At 36.6% G+C, this 20,852-nt stretch overlaps 3 protein-coding genes across 7 annotated transcripts in view; 2 read left to right on the forward strand and 1 right to left on the reverse strand.

The window, feature by feature from the left end:
• Positions 1 to 94: 94 nt before the first annotated feature.
• LOC130094832 (cytochrome b-c1 complex subunit Rieske, mitochondrial-like) lies at positions 95 to 1,739 on the reverse strand. The gene is made up of 2 exons (XM_056261312.1): positions 1,579 to 1,739; positions 95 to 793 (listed from the first exon to the last, which is right to left on the reverse strand). The coding sequence occupies exons 1-2, from the start codon at positions 1,697 to 1,699 to the stop codon at positions 183 to 185; spliced, it is 732 nt and encodes a 243-aa protein (XP_056117287.1). The 5' UTR covers positions 1,700 to 1,739; the 3' UTR covers positions 95 to 182.
• Positions 1,740 to 2,114: 375 nt separating this feature from the next.
• Positions 2,115 to 7,079, forward strand: rxylt1 (ribitol xylosyltransferase 1). Its single transcript, XM_056261310.1, has 6 exons — positions 2,115 to 2,369; positions 2,523 to 2,690; positions 2,861 to 2,963; positions 4,844 to 5,158; positions 5,313 to 5,483; positions 6,185 to 7,079. The coding sequence occupies exons 1-6, from the start codon at positions 2,225 to 2,227 to the stop codon at positions 6,585 to 6,587; spliced, it is 1,305 nt and encodes a 434-aa protein (XP_056117285.1). The 5' UTR covers positions 2,115 to 2,224; the 3' UTR covers positions 6,588 to 7,079.
• A 1,815-nt stretch (positions 7,080 to 8,894) lies between these two features.
• The window catches only part of srgap1a (SLIT-ROBO Rho GTPase activating protein 1a), a 112,762-nt gene continuing 100,804 nt past the window's right edge, over positions 8,895 to 20,852 (forward strand). For 3 of the 5 annotated variants that reach the window (XM_056261298.1, XM_056261300.1, XM_056261301.1), the window contains exon 1: positions 8,895 to 9,448. In XM_056261298.1, the coding sequence (XP_056117273.1) occupies positions 9,379 to 9,448 (70 nt within the window). In that variant the 5' untranslated portion in view covers positions 8,895 to 9,378. The remainder of the gene's footprint in view (positions 9,449 to 20,852) is intronic. The other 2 variants (XM_056261297.1, XM_056261299.1) reach the window with 1 other exon arrangement.

The following is a 20,852-nucleotide window of genomic DNA, read 5'->3' on the forward strand; positions in this document are numbered from 1 at the left end:
AATTAAATTTGTTTTGGTCTGACTCTGACAGAAATCTGTTTGTTAATTTGTAACCAATACTTGCATGCCTAGTCAAAAGACTCAAAAACATAGATTTTGGTTGCTTTAAAATATATATTTATTAATAGTTAGATTTGGCCAGACAGATTAAAAGCATACAGAGAAAATGTCCATTGTTTATCCTATCCAACAATTACAGTTTCCTCATCAGGGAATTCATAATAAGGCACCTCCAAGTTGAGAGGTGCGGGACCTTTTCTGATCCTTCCTGAAGCATCGTAATGTGACCCATGGCAGGGGCAGTAGTACCCGCCGTAATCACCGGCATTTGCGATTGGGACACAGCCGAGATGAGTGCAGACACCAATAACGATGACCCAGGTGGGGTTGCTGACGCGATCTTTGTCATGCTGGGGGTCTCGGAGCTCCGAAAGGTCTACACTCTCCTCAGCTGCGATCTCCTTCTCTGTTCTGTGACGAACAAACAGAGGCTTGCCTCTCCACTTGAAGGTCATGTTTTTCCCTTCTGGGATATCAGACAGCTTGACCTCGATTTTGGACAGGGCCAGGACGTCAGCAGAGGCACTCATTGAGGAAATGAATTGGGTCACAACCGTCTTGGCAGTATAGACACCCAACACAGCAGTGGCTCCGGTCACCAAGTAAGAGAAGGACCGTCTAGTTTCACTGCTCTCCTGAGAGGACGCCTTAGGATCCAACACCTCAGCACGCCGATAGTCAGAGAAGTCAGGGATTTTGATGTCTGTGTGAGCGAGACGTGCTCCAAAATGGCCTAAAAGGAGATAAAACAATAGTCATTGGACACACTTAAAAGGGATTGTTACACTAAAACATCTTTCTTTCTTCTGTTTAACATAAGAGATGTTAACTTTCATTGAATGGAAGAAAAGATCCAATGAAAGTGAACGGTGACTGCGGCTGCCAGTCCCTAACATTCATCAAGAGTTGCATTCATTTTGGTCTGAGATCTTGTATTGACAGTGGGACAGTAAAGTCTACTTCAGCACATCCCAAAGACTTTCAATGGGGTTAAGGTCAGGACTCTGTGGTGGCAAATGTGTGAAAATGATTCCTCATGCTCCCTGAACCATTCCTTCACAATTTGAGCCAGATGAATCTTGGCATTGTCATTCTAGAATATGGCCATGGATACCTGACATGATTGTTTAAAATAAATAAATATTAGCTGCACACTGCATCAGTTAGATTTATAATTTATATATAACACATACACACACACACACATATATATATATATATATATATATATATATATATATAATGTATGTGTACTGTGTATATATATATATATATATATATATATATATATATTATGCATGTGTGTGTATATATATATATATATACATACAGTATATGTACACACATACATACAGTTTATATACACACACATAATGAATTGTGTATTAATTGTTGTATTAGAAGGAGCCATCTTATTTAGACCTTTTACGTTTATAACATTATTTCGGATGTCATGACCGAATGTGAAGAGTCTGACCAGCCTGTTAACTAACATGACCACGTTATATGATCACCTACCGCTCGCAGCACACTTCATCAGCACTTCTTTGTTCACTGCTCCGGGTACTAATGTTTTCAGCGGACCACAAGCCTGCAGGTAAGGGGACAAAGTCCCCAAACGAGCGACCAGGGACATCATTTTTGACTAGTTAGGAAGGATCCTGACAACTCGTACGGTCACACCGACCTCTGAAGAGAGAGAGCTTGAACAGCGGAAGCTCCTCCTTCAAGCACGTCATAGTCGACCGGAGATTGACTGAACGGAAAGCGCATTGTAATACAGAAATTATAAAACAAATCCTTCAATTAAGCTATTTAAATGGTAAATACAATACATATTTTAATTAGTGCTGCATGTAGTTTTCACAGTATTTGTTAAAATGTTTAAACTTTTTTGATAATGTTGTCATTTCGAACAGGCAAGTACAAGGCAGTCTCGGGAAAATGTAAACAGTAGTGACGAGACGTTGGACTCAATTGTGCGAATCGGTTCATTCGAACAGTTTTAGTGTTTCATCCAAATTTTCTCAGCTCACCCACCAGCTATCCCGCTGAATGAATCTTCGTGAACGAATCGTTCTAACGTGAACAATTTCTTTCAAAAACTGAACATTTCTCGTACACACTGGTCGGTATCCGCAGGATGGTCACCTGAAAATCAAACATGAGATTCTTTCGCCGGAAAATAGCGATCATAGTTGTTTTGGCTTATGCGATATTTTCACTGTACGCCGCGTATAATGTGTTTTTCAGCAAGAGGGTTATTTCTCGCGTTCATCGAGTAGTGAAAAAGGGCACTGTGATTTTAGGTAAGATAATAAATCATAACCAGCATAATCTAATGGGTTTGTTATAATAGAAAAACAATGTAATATAGCGTACATGCAATAAAAGCATATACATTTATGATCGCATGTAAACAATAGATTTGTTTAATAAAATGTAACTTCGTGTGTTTCCAGATAATGGAAAAGCAGGAGAGGAAGAGTGGAACCCATGGGAAGAGGATGAGCGTGCACACTCATTAGTTCTGCAAAAACGAAGAAATGCCTTCAGATCATATCAAGATCATGTTGCTAAAATCAGGCCAAAAACATATAAAGTTCAGATCTGGGGCAAAGCAGCCATTGGCAAGTGTAATATGTTTGTTGGTTCCAAAGATCATTGCATTTCTTGTTGTGTCTTGATATACTGTATATTTATGTATGTATGTATATATATATATGTTATTATTATTATTATTTTTGCATTATTAGAGAACATAATTATTAAATATTGTCCCTTCTTCACATTTTCATAGGACTTTATTTGTGGGAACATATTTTAGAAGGGCCTCTTATCCCAGCGGACAAATCCAGCCAATGGAGAGAAGGAGAGATTCAGTCTGGGAAGATCAATTTCAGGTATTCATGCATTAAATTGATCAAATGCGACAGTAAAGACTTTTATAATGTTGCAAACGATTCCTATTTCAAATAAATGCTGTTCTAAAATTCAAATGAAAATACTGAAATTCAGCTTTGCCATCACAGGAATTAATTAAAATGTAAAATTATTAAAATAGAAAAAAATCCTAATATTAGTTCACAATATTGCTGTTTTTTTACAGCATTTAATTTTATTAAAGGGGTCATGGATTTTTGTTATTATTTTAATATATTCCTTGAGGTTTACTTATAATGTTAATAATGTTTTTTTTTTTGCACAGAAAAACAAACAAATATACATGCAGAAAAACAATTATTTTCAACCTTCATTCTAAACCTTTGTCTGAAATGATCAGTTTTTAAGTGCGGCACCTTTAGGGCTTGTCAGTAAACGGCCACTTTTATGATTGGCTAACATCATTGAAATCAACGCCCACTCGCTATTGCACGTCATGAGTAAGTATTTTAAAAACATTATCCATGTAAAACCATCATTTACAGACAAAGTATAAAGAAATCATTTACTTGGGGTTTGTGATGCAGCTGCTGTCAGATACAATACAGCTGACTGCTTCATCTTTCAACAAAAGTTTCTTTGCGAACTCTCCATTACACTGTTCCTCGTTTACAAAACAAAAGGCTCTGAACAAACAAACATTCCTTCAACGCGATCCGGGACGCCACTAAAATAAACCATTTATGTTTCCGACACTGGGATCCTTCCGAAGTCGGTACAAAAGCACAAATGAGCTGTTTAAACTGGACGCGTCAAAGCGAACATTCTTTCACTCTTCCATTTGTCCTTTTGTCGTGTCGACAGACTCAAGTGTGTGGGGTATGTCAGGAACTGAACACGCATCTGTAAACTGTATCCAGTGTAGACAGTGTCAGTGATTATAATGGGTTCCGTTTGCTTTTGAGGCGGGATGACGCAACGCTTGCATTCAGTGTAATGCCAGTGGTTGGGGCCTATTGTGCGATTATATAAAACTATTCATTGATGTTTTGCTTTAAAACCAGTCATTTGCAAATGTATTTGCCTATGTGACATTACAGATCCCGCAATATCAAAACGAGACATTTTTGGAGCTTGATTAAATATATGCTTTGTTTATAATGAGGAGGACAATGACATTTAAACTATGAAACTTGCCGGATGTTTTAATGGTACAAACAAAGGCCTCTTATATGTCAAAAGATCATGGCAAATTCGATTTCTCATGTCACGACCCCTTTAAATAAGTTCAGCTTTGGTGAGCATGAGTATGGAAGCTTGATAAGAGAAAAATACAACTCACAATACTTTTTTTCCCGCAATTGCTAGTTTATAACTCACAATTCAGACTTTATTTCTCCAAATTCCGATTTTCTATCTCGCGATTCTGACCTTTTTTCCCCTCAGAAATGTGAGATGTAAACTTGGAATTGCGAGTTATAAAGTCTGAATTGTGAGGTACAAACTTGCAATTGCAAGAAAGTCCGAATTGTGAGATAAAAATTCTCAATTATTTATTCTTTGACAGAAACAACAAGCTTAGAGACACAATACACAAGAGGCCTCTCTCAAAAATCATAAAAAAAATCTTAGCGCCCCCAAACTTTTGAGCGGTGGTAGTATAAGTTATGTTAGCTAATCAGTTAATAAGAATGTATTAACATTTTTTAGTCAGTAGTACACATTCTCATAATGTGTCTGTTTTGACCTCATACCCTTCAATATCAATACAGAAATTTTACTTAAAGACAGATTAAATACAAAATTTATAATTATATATATTTTTATTGTAAGTAAAGCATTGTTTTGCATTTTCAGAAACCACAATTCTTTAATCTCTTTAATCATAATCTGTCCTCAGTTTCTACACAGGGCCAGCAGTGGTCCAAGGGCATGTTTCTCTGGACACAGACAGTGTGGTGTTGGTTTTGAATGGCCGTGAGCAGCAGAAAATCTCCTACTCCATCCAGTGGCTCCAGCATGTCCAGGGTCTGGTGCAGGCCCGCACTGTCTCTCGGGTTGCTGTAGTCCTTTTGGGCAACGAGCGGTGTAATAATGACTGGATCAGTCCTTACCTTAAGAGGCACGGCGGGTTTGTGGACCTGCTCTTTCTTGTGTACGACAGTCTTTGGGTCAACGATAAAGACATCTTTCAGTGGCCCCTGGGTGTTGCCACGTAAGCGCTTAGTGTATTTTTTTATAATTACTTTTATTTAATATTTTATTATATTTGAAAGAGGACTTTCTGTAATATTTTTATGTTATACTTGTATATAATTTCAATTAACTTCAGTTTATTTGTTTATAATGTGCTTTTTCTTTCTCTGCAGATACAGGCATTTCCCAGTAGTCACACTTAGCGGTCAGATGGTGAAAACTGTAAGACCATACCTCTGCAACTTTCTTGGGACTATCTACAAAAACTCATCCAGGGAAACTCTGATGGGCGTCCTAAAGCAGAGCGGCATGGAGAAAGATTGCCTCATGCATGTTAGAGAGAAGTACGTATTTCTGGGAAAATTTCATCAGTCTGATTTTATATCATTTGCATTCACAAAATTGGCGGATAAGTGAAGTTGTAAAATACTTACGCTACCATTAAAAAGTTCATAGCCAGTAAGATTTTAAAAGAAAGAAATGATTAATTTAATTCAGAAAGGATATATTAAATTGATCAAAAGATATTTATAATGTTACAAAAAATGACTATTTCAAATAAATGCTGTTCTTTTGAACTTTCTATTCATCAATAAAATCCGGGAAAAAAAATTGTTACTGTTTCCACAAAAGTATGAAGCAACTGTTTTCAACTGATTAATGTTTCTTGAGCAGCAAATCAGCATATTAGAATGATTTCTGAAGGATCATGTGACACTGAAGAGTGGAGTAATGATGCTGAAAATACAGCTCTCCATCACAGAAATAAATGACATTCTGAACTATATAATAAAATATGAAATTGTAATAATACATTCACATTATTACTGTTTTTGCTGTATTTTTGATCAAATAAATGCAGCCTTGGTGAGCATTATATTTATGTCAGATGATCAGTTAATAATTGTTTTTTTTTTTGCCAATACACATTTTTATAATGTTTCTGTTTTGCCCATAAATCCTTAAATTTCTTCAATAAATAATATCCCAAACATTTCTAAATTGTGCAAGTTTTTTTTATACTTCTATCATTTTGTGTCATCAGGTGGCTTCCTCAAGAGACTGCAGACACCTCCAGACAGTACCAGATGGCGTTAGCACAAAGTGACCTCACTCTTTGTCCGGTGGGAGTGAACACAGAGTGCTACCGCATCTACGAAGCCTGTGCCTATGGCTCTGTGCCCGTGGTGGAGGACGTCCTCACTCCGGGGGCCTGTGCAGTTGGTAACCGGTCCCCGCTCCGACTGCTTAAAGATGCAGGAGCACCCTTCATCTTCCTCAAGGACTGGAGGGAGCTGCCTGCCATCCTGGAGAGGGAGAGAGGGATGAACCAGAAAGAAAAAACAGAGAGGAGGATGAGACTGCTGGAGTGGTACAGTGGCTTTCGTCAACAGACGAAGGACAAATTCACAGAGGTATTGGAGGAAGCCTTTTTCAAAAACTCCTAGTTTGGAGAACATTAATACAGTCCCACATAAAGAATTAAAGACAGCGAGCAGATGCTATGCATCAACATCCATTTTCGTTTGTCTTGTCACTTATTTTTAGAGCCGTTCATTCATTTGGTGTTTTACGTGTTGTTTAGTTGTTTTTATACATGTGAATTAAAACATGCTACTGTATGTTATAATATAACATGGTTCACCATATGCTGCTGTGCATTAATGCCCTCCATGTTTACTGTAAAATATTAATTTATTAAGTCAATTGAAATAACAGTGCAAAGTTTTTATGTTGTAACCTAGCTGGGTTATGTAAACAGATATTTAACATTGATAAAATTTCATTTTTTTCTTTTCTTGAAGGTGTCTTTTGCTTTCAGCATTTATTTTACTTTGAACCTGCCTGATCTTTATTTAGCAAGCATTTAGTCTTGCATACATTGCTGGAGTGGATGTCACGTACACTTAAAATAAAAGTTACAAAAATGTTTAACTAAACTGGTTGTTGTATTTGCTAGGACATTACCATGAATTACCAGTGACAGTGTTTCGGTCATTTTGGTGATTTTTTTTTTTTTTTAATCTTTAAGTTTAAAACTGTATACATAACTACATTCGTGTATTAATGTACTAACATGTTTGAATCAGAAACAAACAGAGCGACTAATGTAGTCTGATTCCCAAAGTAATGATGGTTATGATCCGGTTCTTTTTAGTGAATCTAAAAACTTTCCCAAACTGTATTAAGTGAATCACTGTGTTGCTCCTACTTCAGTCATAATATTCTACTGCTATTTAGTTATTTAATCAATCTTATATTATTTTTAATATATAGTTTAATATATCATGTGCATTAACAGGATTAAGTGGTAAAAGTGTATGTATTCGAATATAAAAAAGTTTTGAGTTTTATTTTTGTTTTCAATGTCAACTTATGTTTTTATGTATTTGTTGATTATTTTTCAAACTTGTTTGCTGTTTTAAAATAAAATATTTCCTATTTGTTTATACAGTATATATTTCAGGTAAAATTAAATTGGTGGTGGGGGATGGTATTAAAATAATCAAATCAAATTCATATTTTCTAGAATTACTTACCCTACAGTACACTCAACTCTTTGTGCTTGATAGTAATTCACACAGTTTAGGTATAAATAAACTTCAAACTTTATTTTTTAGCAGATGAATGTGGGGAAATCAATGTTTAATTTTGGAGCATTGTCACATCTATATAATGTGGAAAAATATTATTATTATATTTATGCCACTCTTTGGTAAGATCATCGTCGTTTTAAACATGTAATAATTCATCTTTTTATAATGGATTTTTATAGACAGAGCATCTCGGTCTGGAGCAATAAATTCTATAAAAGGCATCTGTGAAAGAAACAAAGATGAAAGCATGGTAAAAGTTTCAAAGAGTTTAAAATATGATCTTCATTGAGAAGTGATGCCTTCCACACTCTTGAAATTTGTTTAGAGGGATAGTTGTGTCCTAAAGATTTTTGATATAAGATTAATTCAAAGGCTCTACCATTTTCTAAAAGTCTCGCAACAAAACAACTGTCCTGTAAGAGGCGCTATGTGACTTCAGCTGCAGTCAGTTTATCCACATATTCAGATTATGTATACAATACCTACCTTTTGGGCTTTGTTAGTCTTTTATAATAAAAAAAATAGATGGGCTAAATTAATAATTGATCCAATAAAATAAAGTTGCAACCTTTTCTATTTGCTTAGCATTTTTAGAGCCGAGTTGCAAGTGCAAACTGTAAAAAGTGGGTAAAAAAAAAGTCATTAAAAAAATGTGAAATTCTGTTCTGTTAAATTCCAGAACTTAATCGCCCTCGTTCATTTCTTTCCCAGTCGTCACCATAGACAGGTCGTCACAGTGATTTATTTTCGTGTAATTCCCATTACTGGCCACTAGGCGTCCTACACAACACACAATCTCCACACTGGTGGGTTGCTGAGAGTTCCTAAAACGAGTTGCTGAAACCAGATAAAAATATTCACAAGGCTTACTTTACGACTTTAAAAGTCATTACCATAAATCATATGCACTTTTAAAGGATCAAGACTGTAACGATTTGAAGCGGTAGCATATATCAATCTCAAAAACACATTTCACAACAAGTTTTCAAACTGTTTTGCTTCATTTTATTAGCATCAAAATGCAATATTTTGAATCGCTTAAGTCGTAACGACAACAAAATTACTGGCGGGGACCACTGGTTAGAAAAGTTGTCAATCCCGTTCCCGTCCACATTTCCGCTACGTGCACCCCCTCCACCTCCAATCCCTCCCATTTCCAACCACTTGCTTTTCCAGCTGCTTTAAGGTCAGTCAGATTCCGTGAAACTGTCCGGCGATCAGTCACACGGACGCGAGGAAAGGGTGCTGGAAATCAAGCTAGCCCTGTGTAACATGTCATTATGCTGTTCTGTCCGTCCAGATCCGTCGGCGGGTGACTAAAAGACAGGTTGAAGGGCTGGATTTCCTCTTTCTGGAACAAACCGTGGACATTTGCCCAAGGAAAGGGTTACTTGTTTGGGAGGAAACTCTTCCAGTGCGCGCTCTGTTTTGATAGCATTGACGGCGGAGTCGTTCGGAACTCGGACTATGAATATTTGCGCGGTTTGGCTTTTGGGATTTTCAGCCTGAGCAATTTGAACAATCTCTGGGATGCACTTGCCGCTATAGGGCGACCTGGAAATAGGAAAAGACCCCAAAATAAGCCAGTTTACAAACATTATCATAACTGAACTATTGATATTACTACTATTCACTATTGAAAATGTCGAATCCTCCTGTGAAGTTTAAAAAGGAAAAAGAGATCATTACAGATTACGAGACTCAAGTCAAAGGTAAGAAGCAGTAACGTTAGTATTTGAATGGCTGGTTAAGGCAGTGGTGCCTCACTTGTGCATCATGCTAATGATCTCTTTTTTTTTTTTTTTTTTTTTTTTTTTTTTTTTGCGAACAACAGGTTAGATAGAAGCTTGTCACGTGTTGTTGGGTCAATGACAAATAAGGTTGATGTTACAAAAATAAAAAAAATAAAGTCTAGTTAAAACTCATTTGGCAAGTTGGAAAGGTTGTAATCTTGTTTCATACATTAACAAAATAAAGTTTTTACAATTATTTTAATTTAATGACTAAAATGTCACGTGGTGTAACATCAAGTATGAACTTGATCAATAGGCCTATTTTCAAAACATTTTTCAAGGAAATGTATTTTTGATTCAGGAAATGTATTTTTGATTCATGAAAATCAAGGTTTTGTCTTGGAGTTACTCCATTTGACCTATTTGAAATGCCTATTCATAGAAAGGTCAAAATATTAAGTTACATTTTTTCAAAGTCTTTTAATGCAAAAAAGAGTACTCTCCTTTAATGTTTTTCTTGTCACATGACAGCAAAATGGCTTCTTTCATATTGGTTAAGCCACAGTGACTGTCAAATTGTCAGTTGTTTTTATGAATTGTCATTGATATTGTGCTCAACGTAACTCCGTGTTTAATTTGTAATGAGGCAGAAGTGCTTTTCTGTTTTGAGTTTGTTTTTCATTCTATTTTGAGTATTTTCATCTGTGAAAGTGGCAGTAACTCTATATGGGTCTCCACAGTCTAAGAAAACCTAGAAGTATCCCCGGCCTAGAAAATGTATGAAAGATAACAATTTTAACCCTAAAAGAAGAACATAGAAATATGAGGTCTGTGCTTTCTCATGGCATGCAGCTATGTTATAATTAAGATGATGCCTGAGTTTTCATACCAAGTTAATTGACTGAGTAATTGCAGGGACCCTCTTTTTAATATTGTTCTCAGCAATTATGCCCACTGTCCCTTCCCCCAAGCCACTCAAACTGTCTCTAATATTGCTCATTATACAGACACCTTATGAAAGTAAATAATAAATAAACATTTTTCTAGTTGTGCCTGAAAATAATTCAACGGCTACATTGATTGCAAATGACTGGAGGAGTCATGAAAACTCATCGGCCAAATTTGCTCCTGTGTTCACAGAATTTTTTATAAGGTTCCCTTTTACTTTCCAGCAAACTAAGCCGGATGGTCTGTTTCCTTTTCATCTCATGAGCAACAACATCATCATCATCATCATCATCATCATCATCACAGGAAAGAGGCAGTTACTGCATTGTAGTAACCATGGGGATTTGGCATCACCCCAAAGGTTGAGTCCTCCAGGGCTGTTTGCAGACTGAAATGCCTATTATTTATGTAGAAGGAGAGAGCATTGATCGAGAGAGAGAGAGAGAGAGAGAGAGAGAGAGAGAGAGAGAGAGAGGCACGTTGGTATCATGACATTGCGTTTGTCAGAGCAGCAGTGCTCATTTGGCAGGAATGTCTCTGTCCCCTCGCTCTGATGATGACTAAGACTGTTAATAGCAGCATGATGTACAGAATCCGCCTGTGCGGAGCATCTTATTAGCTTTGTGCTGCAGCCAAATGGGGTTGTAGTAACATGAAAACACCCCTCAGATTAACAGCCATGTCTTTTTCCATGACTGAAGGAGGGAGATTTGTTCTAGCACAAACTTTATGCTAGTGCAATGTTGACAGTTATGTTATTGTGCTTTTTTATTGTCTTCTAAATTTTAGCATCCATATCAAGTACATTTGAATTTAACATTTTGTCTGTGTAGACTTTGCTTGTGTGCAATGTGCACTATACCTAATCTATACCTATACCTATAGTGATGGACCGAAATACATTTTTACCAGAAAAAAAAGTTTTCATTTAGCCAAAAAACAAATAATTGACAGTGAAACCCTAATCAGCATAGCACAGGTGATGAACCAGTTATAGTAAAGGTTTCCATATTTCACCTGAATTTCTTTTTGACATATTGCTACTCTTTCATCATTTTTGGTCACAATGAAGTGCATCCACTCAGCTGGTGTAGCTTATCTAATTTTTGGTCACAAAAATAGATGCTGACAGTTAAAAACAAGTCATCGGAGAAGCTAACCGTTTCGGTCAATAATTTTGGCCCTCCAAAACTATTTCGGTTGAAACTAGAGATGCACCGATATGAAAATTGTCCGATACCGATAATTCTTTATATTTGAAAAAAATATTGACCGATAAATCTAAATCCAAATTCAAATCCAAAAAACAAGTCACCATTAAAAGCCACGTCCCAAGCACACAATTATCATGATGTTCTTCTCATTATAGTTTTTTATGTAGCCTATAAGTCTGACTTGCATGTTGCACATGACTGTATTTTTCCTTTTTGAAGTCATTCCAATCATATTTAAAGCAATTCAAAAACATCATGGCGAACAGTGTGCATCTGAAGTGTCTCAGCTGAAGGAGCTGAGGCTTTAATATATCGGCCAAATTTTCTCATCAGGCTGATGACAATAAAAATGAACATATAGATTGGTCGATACCGATATGGTGGCTAATATTGTGCATCCCTAGTTTAAACTGAAAATTAAATTTTTTTTACCTATATGTTCAGTTACTGAAAATTCGCCATCCTAAGTATTTGCTTGGGTATGATGTCTAATTTGTGTCACATTGTAGTTAGATTACCTTTCCATAAGTCTGCCATGTAGTTTCCTTCAACCTGTGACGTTTTGGGATCGACGACTTGGTTGTCGTGAAAGTGATACTGTGAGAGAGAAGAAAGGCCTGAACTGTGCCTGGAATCCCTCTTTATCGGCTTATGCCGAGGACTCGTGTCCTAAGTGGTGTGTTATTTGTAATCCAGGCTCCTGGTGTTTGATCATTCTCTTCTTATCCTGATCCTGACTATCACAGATCATGTCATATTATTTGTGCTTAGATTATTTTATATTCTGATTCAATATGGCTGAGAAGCTAATAAAGTCAACAGTAAATGGCATTCACAACCATTTTGTAATCTGATTTATTTTGAAGTAAAATGAAAAGTATGCCGGATTTGATTCATTAGCAATTTATTGGATTATGAATACAGTGGGGGTTACCTGACAGAAATAAGATGGTTGGAGGTGGAAATAAGTGGGATTTGGGATGTCAGCCGAAAAGGAAAGTTCTATTTTGATGAAGATTACGAAGGCAGACTTTTGTGTTGCCTAAAATAGCGATACATCACGCACAGTAAGATCAGTAATGTGTATTAGGACATCAGAGATTTTATGTTCTTCAGAGATTTACTTCCTATTAGTAATCAAGTATTTGAATTTTGACCTTTTCAAGTTTAAGGTTACACATAGTAAGTCTGATGACCTCTGCTCATAGTTTCCACATGTTGCTTCTGTGCTTCCTATCTATAAACCTGGCAATGACTCGTATTGTTTGCTTTAGCACCATCATGAGTCACATGAAGTTTATTTTCGAGTTATCAGGCTTGGTCAGTCAGCTAGGACTGAAAGGGCAGAGGATCCCAGTGGTTGCTCTGCATAAAGCTGCAGGAGAACCTAACAGTTAGTCTTAGCAACACACAAACCTGCCGTATCCAACACCTGCACTCTCCGCAGCACTGACTGCATAGAGAGAACAATGTAGGATGAACAGAACAAAATAGTGAAAGGCACAAATATGCTGTATCTGTATTGTAGGAATTTCACGGACACAGTGAGGAAATTATTTTCCTAAAATCCTTTTTAGGGTAGCATCTTGTGGTATCACGTCCTGTTTTTTTTTTTTTTAGATGTCTTTGCTCCATGTTGCATTCGTATTTCAGTCAAACTGCACCAGTTTGCTTGGAAGCGAACCGAAACCACCTGAAAAGTTTGGTCTCGGTCCACTTGTTTGGTGTGAACCAAGGTTCGGATGGCAGCGTTCACACTTATTTAAATGAACCGCACTAACAGAGCAATAGCACCAAAGTTCGCTTTAATCAAACCAAACCTGCCATGTGTGAACACACCCTAAATGTGCATTATTCCAAATTTTCCAAAATGAAAATGTATAAATGGTGCTCTAAAAATATAGCTTTTTAATTGTACTATATAATGCATGGCTGTTTTACTTCATTGCAAGTTAAGTGCAGAGATGTGTAAACTCATAATTTGGTCCCTTGGCCTGCTAGCAAAGCACAATAGCATTGTTTTCTTTGGCCAGATTGTCTGTTTGATGTCGCACAGTTGGCGTTCTTTTGATTGCACCAGGTCACGACTCACTGGCCTGCCCCTGCTAGCTCCTGACATGGACGCTGTCCTCATCCTGTCAGAGAATATTTCCCCATTAAATGTTATAACATCTAACACATCTGCCCTGTCGTGCTGCTGAATGAGGCAGTGTATATATATATTTTTCTGTGATATTTTGGTCATTTTTAGATATGGCTATAGAGATAGGAAATATTTGTGCGGTTGGCATGAAATGCTTTAGCAAATTTGACATGTCCTGCGGTGTGACATCTAAACCTATTTTAAACATTGAAAGACTATATTTGGAATATTTGTACTTTTAAAATTAAATATTCCACACCGCGACTATTTAAAATGTGAAGTCAAAAAGATTATAAAAAAATTGGAAAAAAATTAAAACAAATCATGGTCAGTCATGCTTACAACCTAGACTACTTTTTACTTTGAACTAAAATCTTTATATATATATATTATATATATATATATATATATATATATATATATATGAAGAGTTCAGATGCAAAAGCCTCTAAGTGCCATCTGAAATTTTCTTCTAGAATGATCATTTTTATCAAGCTCGTATATTTAAGTTCAGTAATTTCACTTAAATGGCTATGAAAATTACCTATTAATTGTCAGTTAAGTGAAATTATTGAACTTAAATAAACAAGCTTGATAAAAATGTAGAGATAAATTTCTAGATAAAAAAAATTTCAGATGGCACTTAGAGGCTTTTGCATCTGAACTCTTCATATATATATAAACAAACAGGCTTTGTTATGCATGAAGTACCAGCTATAGTTGCTCAAATTGCGTTATATCACTGAGATTTGAGTTGTCACTTGAGTTGTTGCTTTATCATAATGACACCAACCTTGCTAAATTATGAATGAATGAACCATGAGTTAATGTCTAAAAATGGCCTAAAGATTGTTCAGTATTTCGAAAGTCACTGTCAGCCAGGGCTTTATTGGTGCTTGTGCAATTTTCAGTGCTACTGACTAAGATATTATTCACAGCTCAAGCTTTATTTTGTCTATAGCCTTATCCTGGAAGTGCAGTTATTTCAGAAGTGCTCAAACTATTAATCACGAATGTGATCATGGCCATGGGCCCATGGGGTCATATTAATCAGTCCGATTTGTATATAAACTGTAAAATGAACAAACACACGTGGCAATGTTTACTACAGGATTCTGATTATCACGAAGTAAATAATTCAGTTTGGAAGTGAGTTGTGAAGAATGCTTTGATCGGTCCATGACTCATTTCATTCATTGACTTGGCTAAACTGTTTCATTAAAAAGCCAGTGAAAAATAATTTGCTAAGTGGACACCCCTTTACACTGTATGTTTTATTTTATTTTACTGACTCGGTTTGACTAATTTCTTAAAAAGCCCCAGTCGAATGATTCAATCAAATGAATCAGCCCTTTACACTGTATGTTCTTTATTTTATTTGTATTTTTTTTGTGTTGTCGCAAATGTTATGACAATTCAGGAAACATTAAACTATAGTATAAACAAAAATTTAACCTATATTATTAACTAAATCTAAATGATAATCACATTAAATCGGTTTTAAAGTAATTAAAACAATTCCTCTGCTTGACAGCTGTCATTACAATTTACCGCCCATTTTTGTTAATGAAGTCTCTTTCGCAGTAGAATTCCCACACTTCCTGCTTGAGGCATCCTGTACCACTGTTCCCCACAGGTCCACAAATACCTGCCATCTGCTCCAGCCAGACCATCAGCCTTTGTGCTTGATTCTAGTGCCCAAACAGTGGATGAACACCCTTGGTGGTGGTGGGAAGAGTGGGGGTTATTGATGGGACCATCTGTGTCTACTCTCCTTTTCTCTTGTTTGATAGACGAAGCCTGTCTCCTGCCTAGTCTTTCCACGCATGCTGGGCTTTTCACTCCACCCAATAAAATCTGCTTCTCTCCACCCACGTCACACCCTGATTTCGTCATCCCGAAACTTAACAATACATCACAAGTCAAGGAATTGTTAGGTTTTACTTACAAGCTAGGTTGTATTATCTGTGCCTATGCACACTATACCATTTTTCGTTTTTCAAATGAACCCTTTACTGCAACTTTCTGTCTTGCATGATTCATGGCTTCTATAATTTTATATAATTAAGTATGCGCTTATGGACTTCATTAGATGAACTGTAATGAAATTAAATGAAGATGCACAATATATTGGTATCGGCCGATATATGTTTATTTTTAATGTTATCGTTATCGGCCTGATAAATAAATGAATGAATAAATAATGAATTATTTCCTTCAGCTGAGGCACTTCAGATGCACACTGTTCGCCATGATGTTTTTGAATTGCTTGAAATATGATTGGAATCACTTCAAAAAAAGAAAAAACGGTTAATAAGTGCAACATGCAAGTCAGACATATAGGCTACATAAAATATAAATAATGAGAACATCATTATAATTGTGTGCTTGGGATGTGGCTTTTAATGTTGACTTGGATTTAGATTTATCGGCCAATATATCGGTTTTCGGCTTTCAAATTTAAAGAATTATCGGTTATCGGTATGGACAAAATTTTCATATCGGTGCATCTCTAAAATGCAGCACCCTATCTATTTTCTAAATGCATTTTATTGATCTAATTGTGAACTAGAGCTGCATAGAGATCACGATTCTGAACAGAGAAGAGACAACTTAACAAAATAACATTTACTAGAGGTTCTGACAAAATGTGAATTGCTGCAGTCTATAAAATGTTTAATTAATTTGAATGAATTATTTTTTAAAAAATCGGAATGGATGATTCAATGACTCACTCATAAATACTTCTTGTTGTTTTATTGCTGGATGAATCAGCGTTTTTGAACATATCTCTTGAATGAATGATTCAATGATATACATTTTTAAGCCACTTTTCGCCATCTAGTGGCATAACGATGTAATTGTGCGCCAAGTTACTTTCGAAAGGATTTGCTTCCGTAGACATCAGTGTTTATATCCAAGCTATAAACTTGTATCCCAGTACTTCTGTGATAATTTGAATATTTGTATCAGAAATAATGATACTGTGTGGTTGAAAAGACAGTTTGTGAAGCTGTTTCTTACATGATTGATAACCGCTTCCTCTGGGTCAGTAGCAGCGGCAACAGCGTGTTTTGTTTTTATGTTCCAGTGTGATTTTGTCAAAGGTTTAATAATAGACATATCCGATTGGTTGCCATTTAGGAATGAGATTGCGTGTGTAAGTCGCGTGATCTTTTAATGATTAATCATGCGACTCTGTTGTGAACAATGAATCTGTGTGTTCTGTTTTATAATTCTCTTACTTCTTAATCAAAATTTCATAACTCGATCTTTCAGCAGACTTCTCTCTGGTGGCATATGCCACATTTCCCCGATCATTTAGTCTGCTTAAACCTGGCCCCTTTCTTACAATCGAAAGTAAGCTCGCTTTTAGCCAATCTACAACCGATGGATAGATCCAAGTCTCCACCGTAAATGTTTTCTTATTCTATGTAATCATTTTACTCAGATGTACATCACAATGCACTGGTCATATTCAGACATGTCTTGGCATGTAGCTCTTGCAGGTTTAGCAGATAGAATAGAAGGCCTTTTGTGACCCATCTCAGGCCTCGGACCTGAAAAAGTCCTGAGTAAGAGCAATCCGTGCAATGATGAAAGAATAGGCAGATAAATCCTTCCCTTGGGGCCCATCTTAGTTGCCAGAGAGCCCCTTCCCATAAGGCCTTGGTTAGAACTGTTAAAGACTAACCAGTGTTACAAGACAAGAAAGGCGATACTGCCTTCTATGAGTGCAGTTTTTGTCATGGGATAAAGCAGGAGGTGAGAGATTTCTCCCTGAGTCATAGAAGGTCTTGCGTTACCGTTCATCTCCGGTTTAATCGAATTGTTTTAATCTCTTCTAATCTTCTTTCTCCACCTAACTTGCACTCTTGCAGCCGAGAAGTTTGTTTTCTAGTGGAGTGGCTCTTTAAAAGGGTGACCGTAAACATCCTGGAAGGACCATTTTCGTGTTCTTCATGTGCTTAAACATCGTAATGCTTTGGCTTTTTATTTCTGCTGAGCTTGAATGATCTCAGCTGTGTTCAATGCTCATCCATTGACCAGTATTGATCCCCGCTGATTCCCCCAAGCAAAACCCTACGTCAGTTCTGTATCATCATTCCTATTTATATACTGGTTGGTATTAGGCTTCATATTAGCTATGCTAATTGTTAACGGCATTAATTTGATTTGTCGTCTTAGATGGCATCAACATGATTCACTTACTGTATGCTATTTTGAGACGTGCAATCGGCTCTTATTTGCTTCAGCGAGACAATTATCGGCCATTTAAGATAAGCAGCAAACAATCAAGACTGCTGCAAAGACTCCTGCCATGACGGCACATTTCTTTGGCATGCTTTAGTTTTATAGTTTTTCATTTATCATATTAATATGGTTAAGTACTTTTATTTTACCCCTCTACTCTCTCTGCTCTTTCCTGAGATGAATATGGGATGTATCTCTTTCTTATTCACATGCTCTCTCCCAACAGATCAAAAGGCCCTAATGGTTGTGTATGTGTTCCCTTAGCAACCATGCTGATGACTCTGTCATTGTTTATCGTCTGTTGCTCAAAGCAACCCAAGATGCCTCCTCACAGCACCTGCATTCCCTCCCTAAGGCCTCACACTAAAGCAACTTGGCCTCCCTTGGGTTGTTGTTGGTTTGCAAGCTACTAGATGCTTTCTTGGTCGTCTTATTACAGTAGAGCTGCAAAATTCTGGATAAATTGAGAGTCACGATTTATTTTGTTTAAAATAGAGATCACGATTCTCCCAAAATAACATGCAATTTACTTTAATCACTGCAGTCTATTTAAAAATATTTAATGACTCTGAATTCATTATTTGATTTAAAAATTAGTTTGAATGAACGATCCAATGACTCACTCATAAATAGTTGTTTCATTATTACTGGATGAAAATCTCTTGAATGAATGATTCAATAACAAATGCATTTTTTTTTTTAATAATCACTTGTCGCCACCTATGGTGTAATGATGTAATTGATCATTTATTTGAAGCGTGTTTGAAAAGGTGATTTTGATCGCTATTCGCTACCATAGACATCAGTGTTTATATCCGAAATAAACTTTTATCCCAGCCAGTACTTCTGTGATCATTTCAATGATTGTAACAAAAATAACGATATTGTGTGGTTAAAAAGTTTGAATGTTCGCTGTGATCGTACTTGTCAAAGATGGATATAGTCGAATCGAGATTGCGACCTTTTAATGTTGTAATCGTGCAGCTCTACATTACAGATGATAAAGTAATATTACAATCTCAATTTTGTTCTTAAAAAGTTATTTTATTAAAAGTTGTTGTTATTCATTTTAAATTATTTGTAAATGGTTTTCACAATAACTTTAAAGGTGCAAAACGCAAGTCTCTGAGTTTTTGCAGAACTACGCCCCCTCTGGCGACAAGCGAAACTGCAACCAGAGTTGTGCACGCTCATGGACCACACGCATCTTTTATTGGATATGTTTTATGTTTCATGTTGTACTATTCTTCCGAACACAATTCCTAGTTTATGAAACTGTTCACTAACAATGGTAGTAAAACCAAGTCTGATTGTACATGTATCTAGCTTACGCTAAAGCATTACACATTTTACGCATCGTCATTTGTTGTCATACATAGATTGGCCGTATCAAACATTAGAGACTGGGCTATATCTTGCCGTTTTATCAAGAAAAAAGCCAACTGAGGATCCCGTTTGAGACCAAGAGCAGACCGGAGATCTCTCCATTTGTTGAATGCCTTCCCGAGGTTGACTCTCGTCTTACTCCGACGCCTGTCTGACTCCAATTTGGACCTTTTGGTGGCACTAGACAAAATTGTTCTTTTCTTTACTTTACGTGGAGTTTGCATTGGGGTTTGGAATGGACTACAAGCCGGTCTCTTTGAATCCATCTTCTACCTTTGACACACGAGTTGTCTTCGCTGATGCTGAGAATGGCGGCGCCGGCGAATACACAAACCTGCGAGACATAGCCTGGTGAGCGTGAACGCGGATGACGTCACGCCCAGTCTCAAATTCGAGCCCGAATCCCTCTTATATATTTTACTGTACAGGATTATAGAGTGCAATCAGTGCGCAGAGAAGGGCTCATTAAGCCCATCAGGCAGTTCTTTAAGCATGTATAGGATAGAAAAACAGGTATTTTTAACATGAAAAGTTGCGCAATGCACCTTTAAGAAGAAATGTTTTTCATTCATTTTAATTTTGCACTATTTTTTTTCTGAAATATTCAGTTTGAAAACACATGGACTAAACTACTAGCCATCCAACACCTAATTGGTTAGTGAGTTTGTATTAATTGGCTTTAATTAGTTTTAATTAGCATGATGTGATTTAGCTGTTTTATTTTGTATCTTTAAACTCATCCCCTTTAAAGCACCGCTGCTATATGCCATATTCGTTTTAATGGACGTCTTTGGCTGCCAGCCTGCCACATTTGCATAATTTGTTTTATTGTTTCACATCAAGTGTTGCTCTTTTAAGGAATGTCAATGTCAAGTGAAAAATAGTCTAACTTTTTAAAACGAGACCCCTGCTGTTTCATTCCACTGTGTTCCGTCTAGCTGTCTTTTGCAAGAACTCTTCTTATGTAAGCATCTGATCGGAGTCAAGTGAACTCTAAACCAAAAAATATGTCGTTTTTCATTTCTATATTGTATAAGCAATTTGTGTCTCTCTGCATGGCCCTTTATGTCACTCTGGGTGTGTATGATGGGATAAGGTCTACTAACTTGGCTGTTCTTGCTGTAGAACTACTCCTGGTGCTCAGCCCAGCATGTCTTTGTCTTCATCCTACTTAAACTAATGCAATCCCAAACAATCAAAGCTTGGCAGCTACCACAAACAAGCAGCTTTTATCTTGCTGACAAGTCAGGCCACGTTAGTCGTCATCAAATAGATGCTCAAGGAATAATAGTCGAGTCTAGTGGAGGAAAAGTTAAAGGCAGTAGAACCGCAAAATCAAAGCAGTTCTGGATTTTGGAGAGTTAGTGAAAACTTGGCTAGAGTCTGGTCTGATAATTAAGTTACAGGACGTCCTAAGTTGGCACTATTAAAATCAGTG

The sequence above is a fragment of the Rhinichthys klamathensis genome, unplaced genomic scaffold, assembly GCF_029890125.1.
Source record: "Rhinichthys klamathensis goyatoka isolate OS25496 unplaced genomic scaffold, OSU_Roscu_1.1 h1tg000181l_1, whole genome shotgun sequence".
NCBI lineage: Eukaryota > Metazoa > Chordata > Actinopteri > Cypriniformes > Leuciscidae > Rhinichthys > Rhinichthys klamathensis.

Coding starts and splice junctions, on each gene's coding strand:
- LOC130094832 (XM_056261312.1), bottom strand. CDS start 1,699: ATGATGTCCCTGGTCGCTCGTTTGGGGACTTTGTCCCCTTACCTGCAG. Junction 794..1,578: donor GATGAAGTGTGCTGCGAGCG/GTAGGTGATCAT, acceptor ATCTCCTTTTAG/GCCATTTTGGAGCACGTCTC.
- rxylt1 (XM_056261310.1), top strand. CDS start 2,225: ATGAGATTCTTTCGCCGGAAAATAGCGATCATAGTTGTTTTGGCTTAT. Junction 2,370..2,522: donor AAAGGGCACTGTGATTTTAG/GTAAGATAATAA, acceptor GTGTGTTTCCAG/ATAATGGAAAAGCAGGAGAG. Junction 5,159..5,312: donor TGGCCCCTGGGTGTTGCCAC/GTAAGCGCTTAG, acceptor CTTTCTCTGCAG/ATACAGGCATTTCCCAGTAG.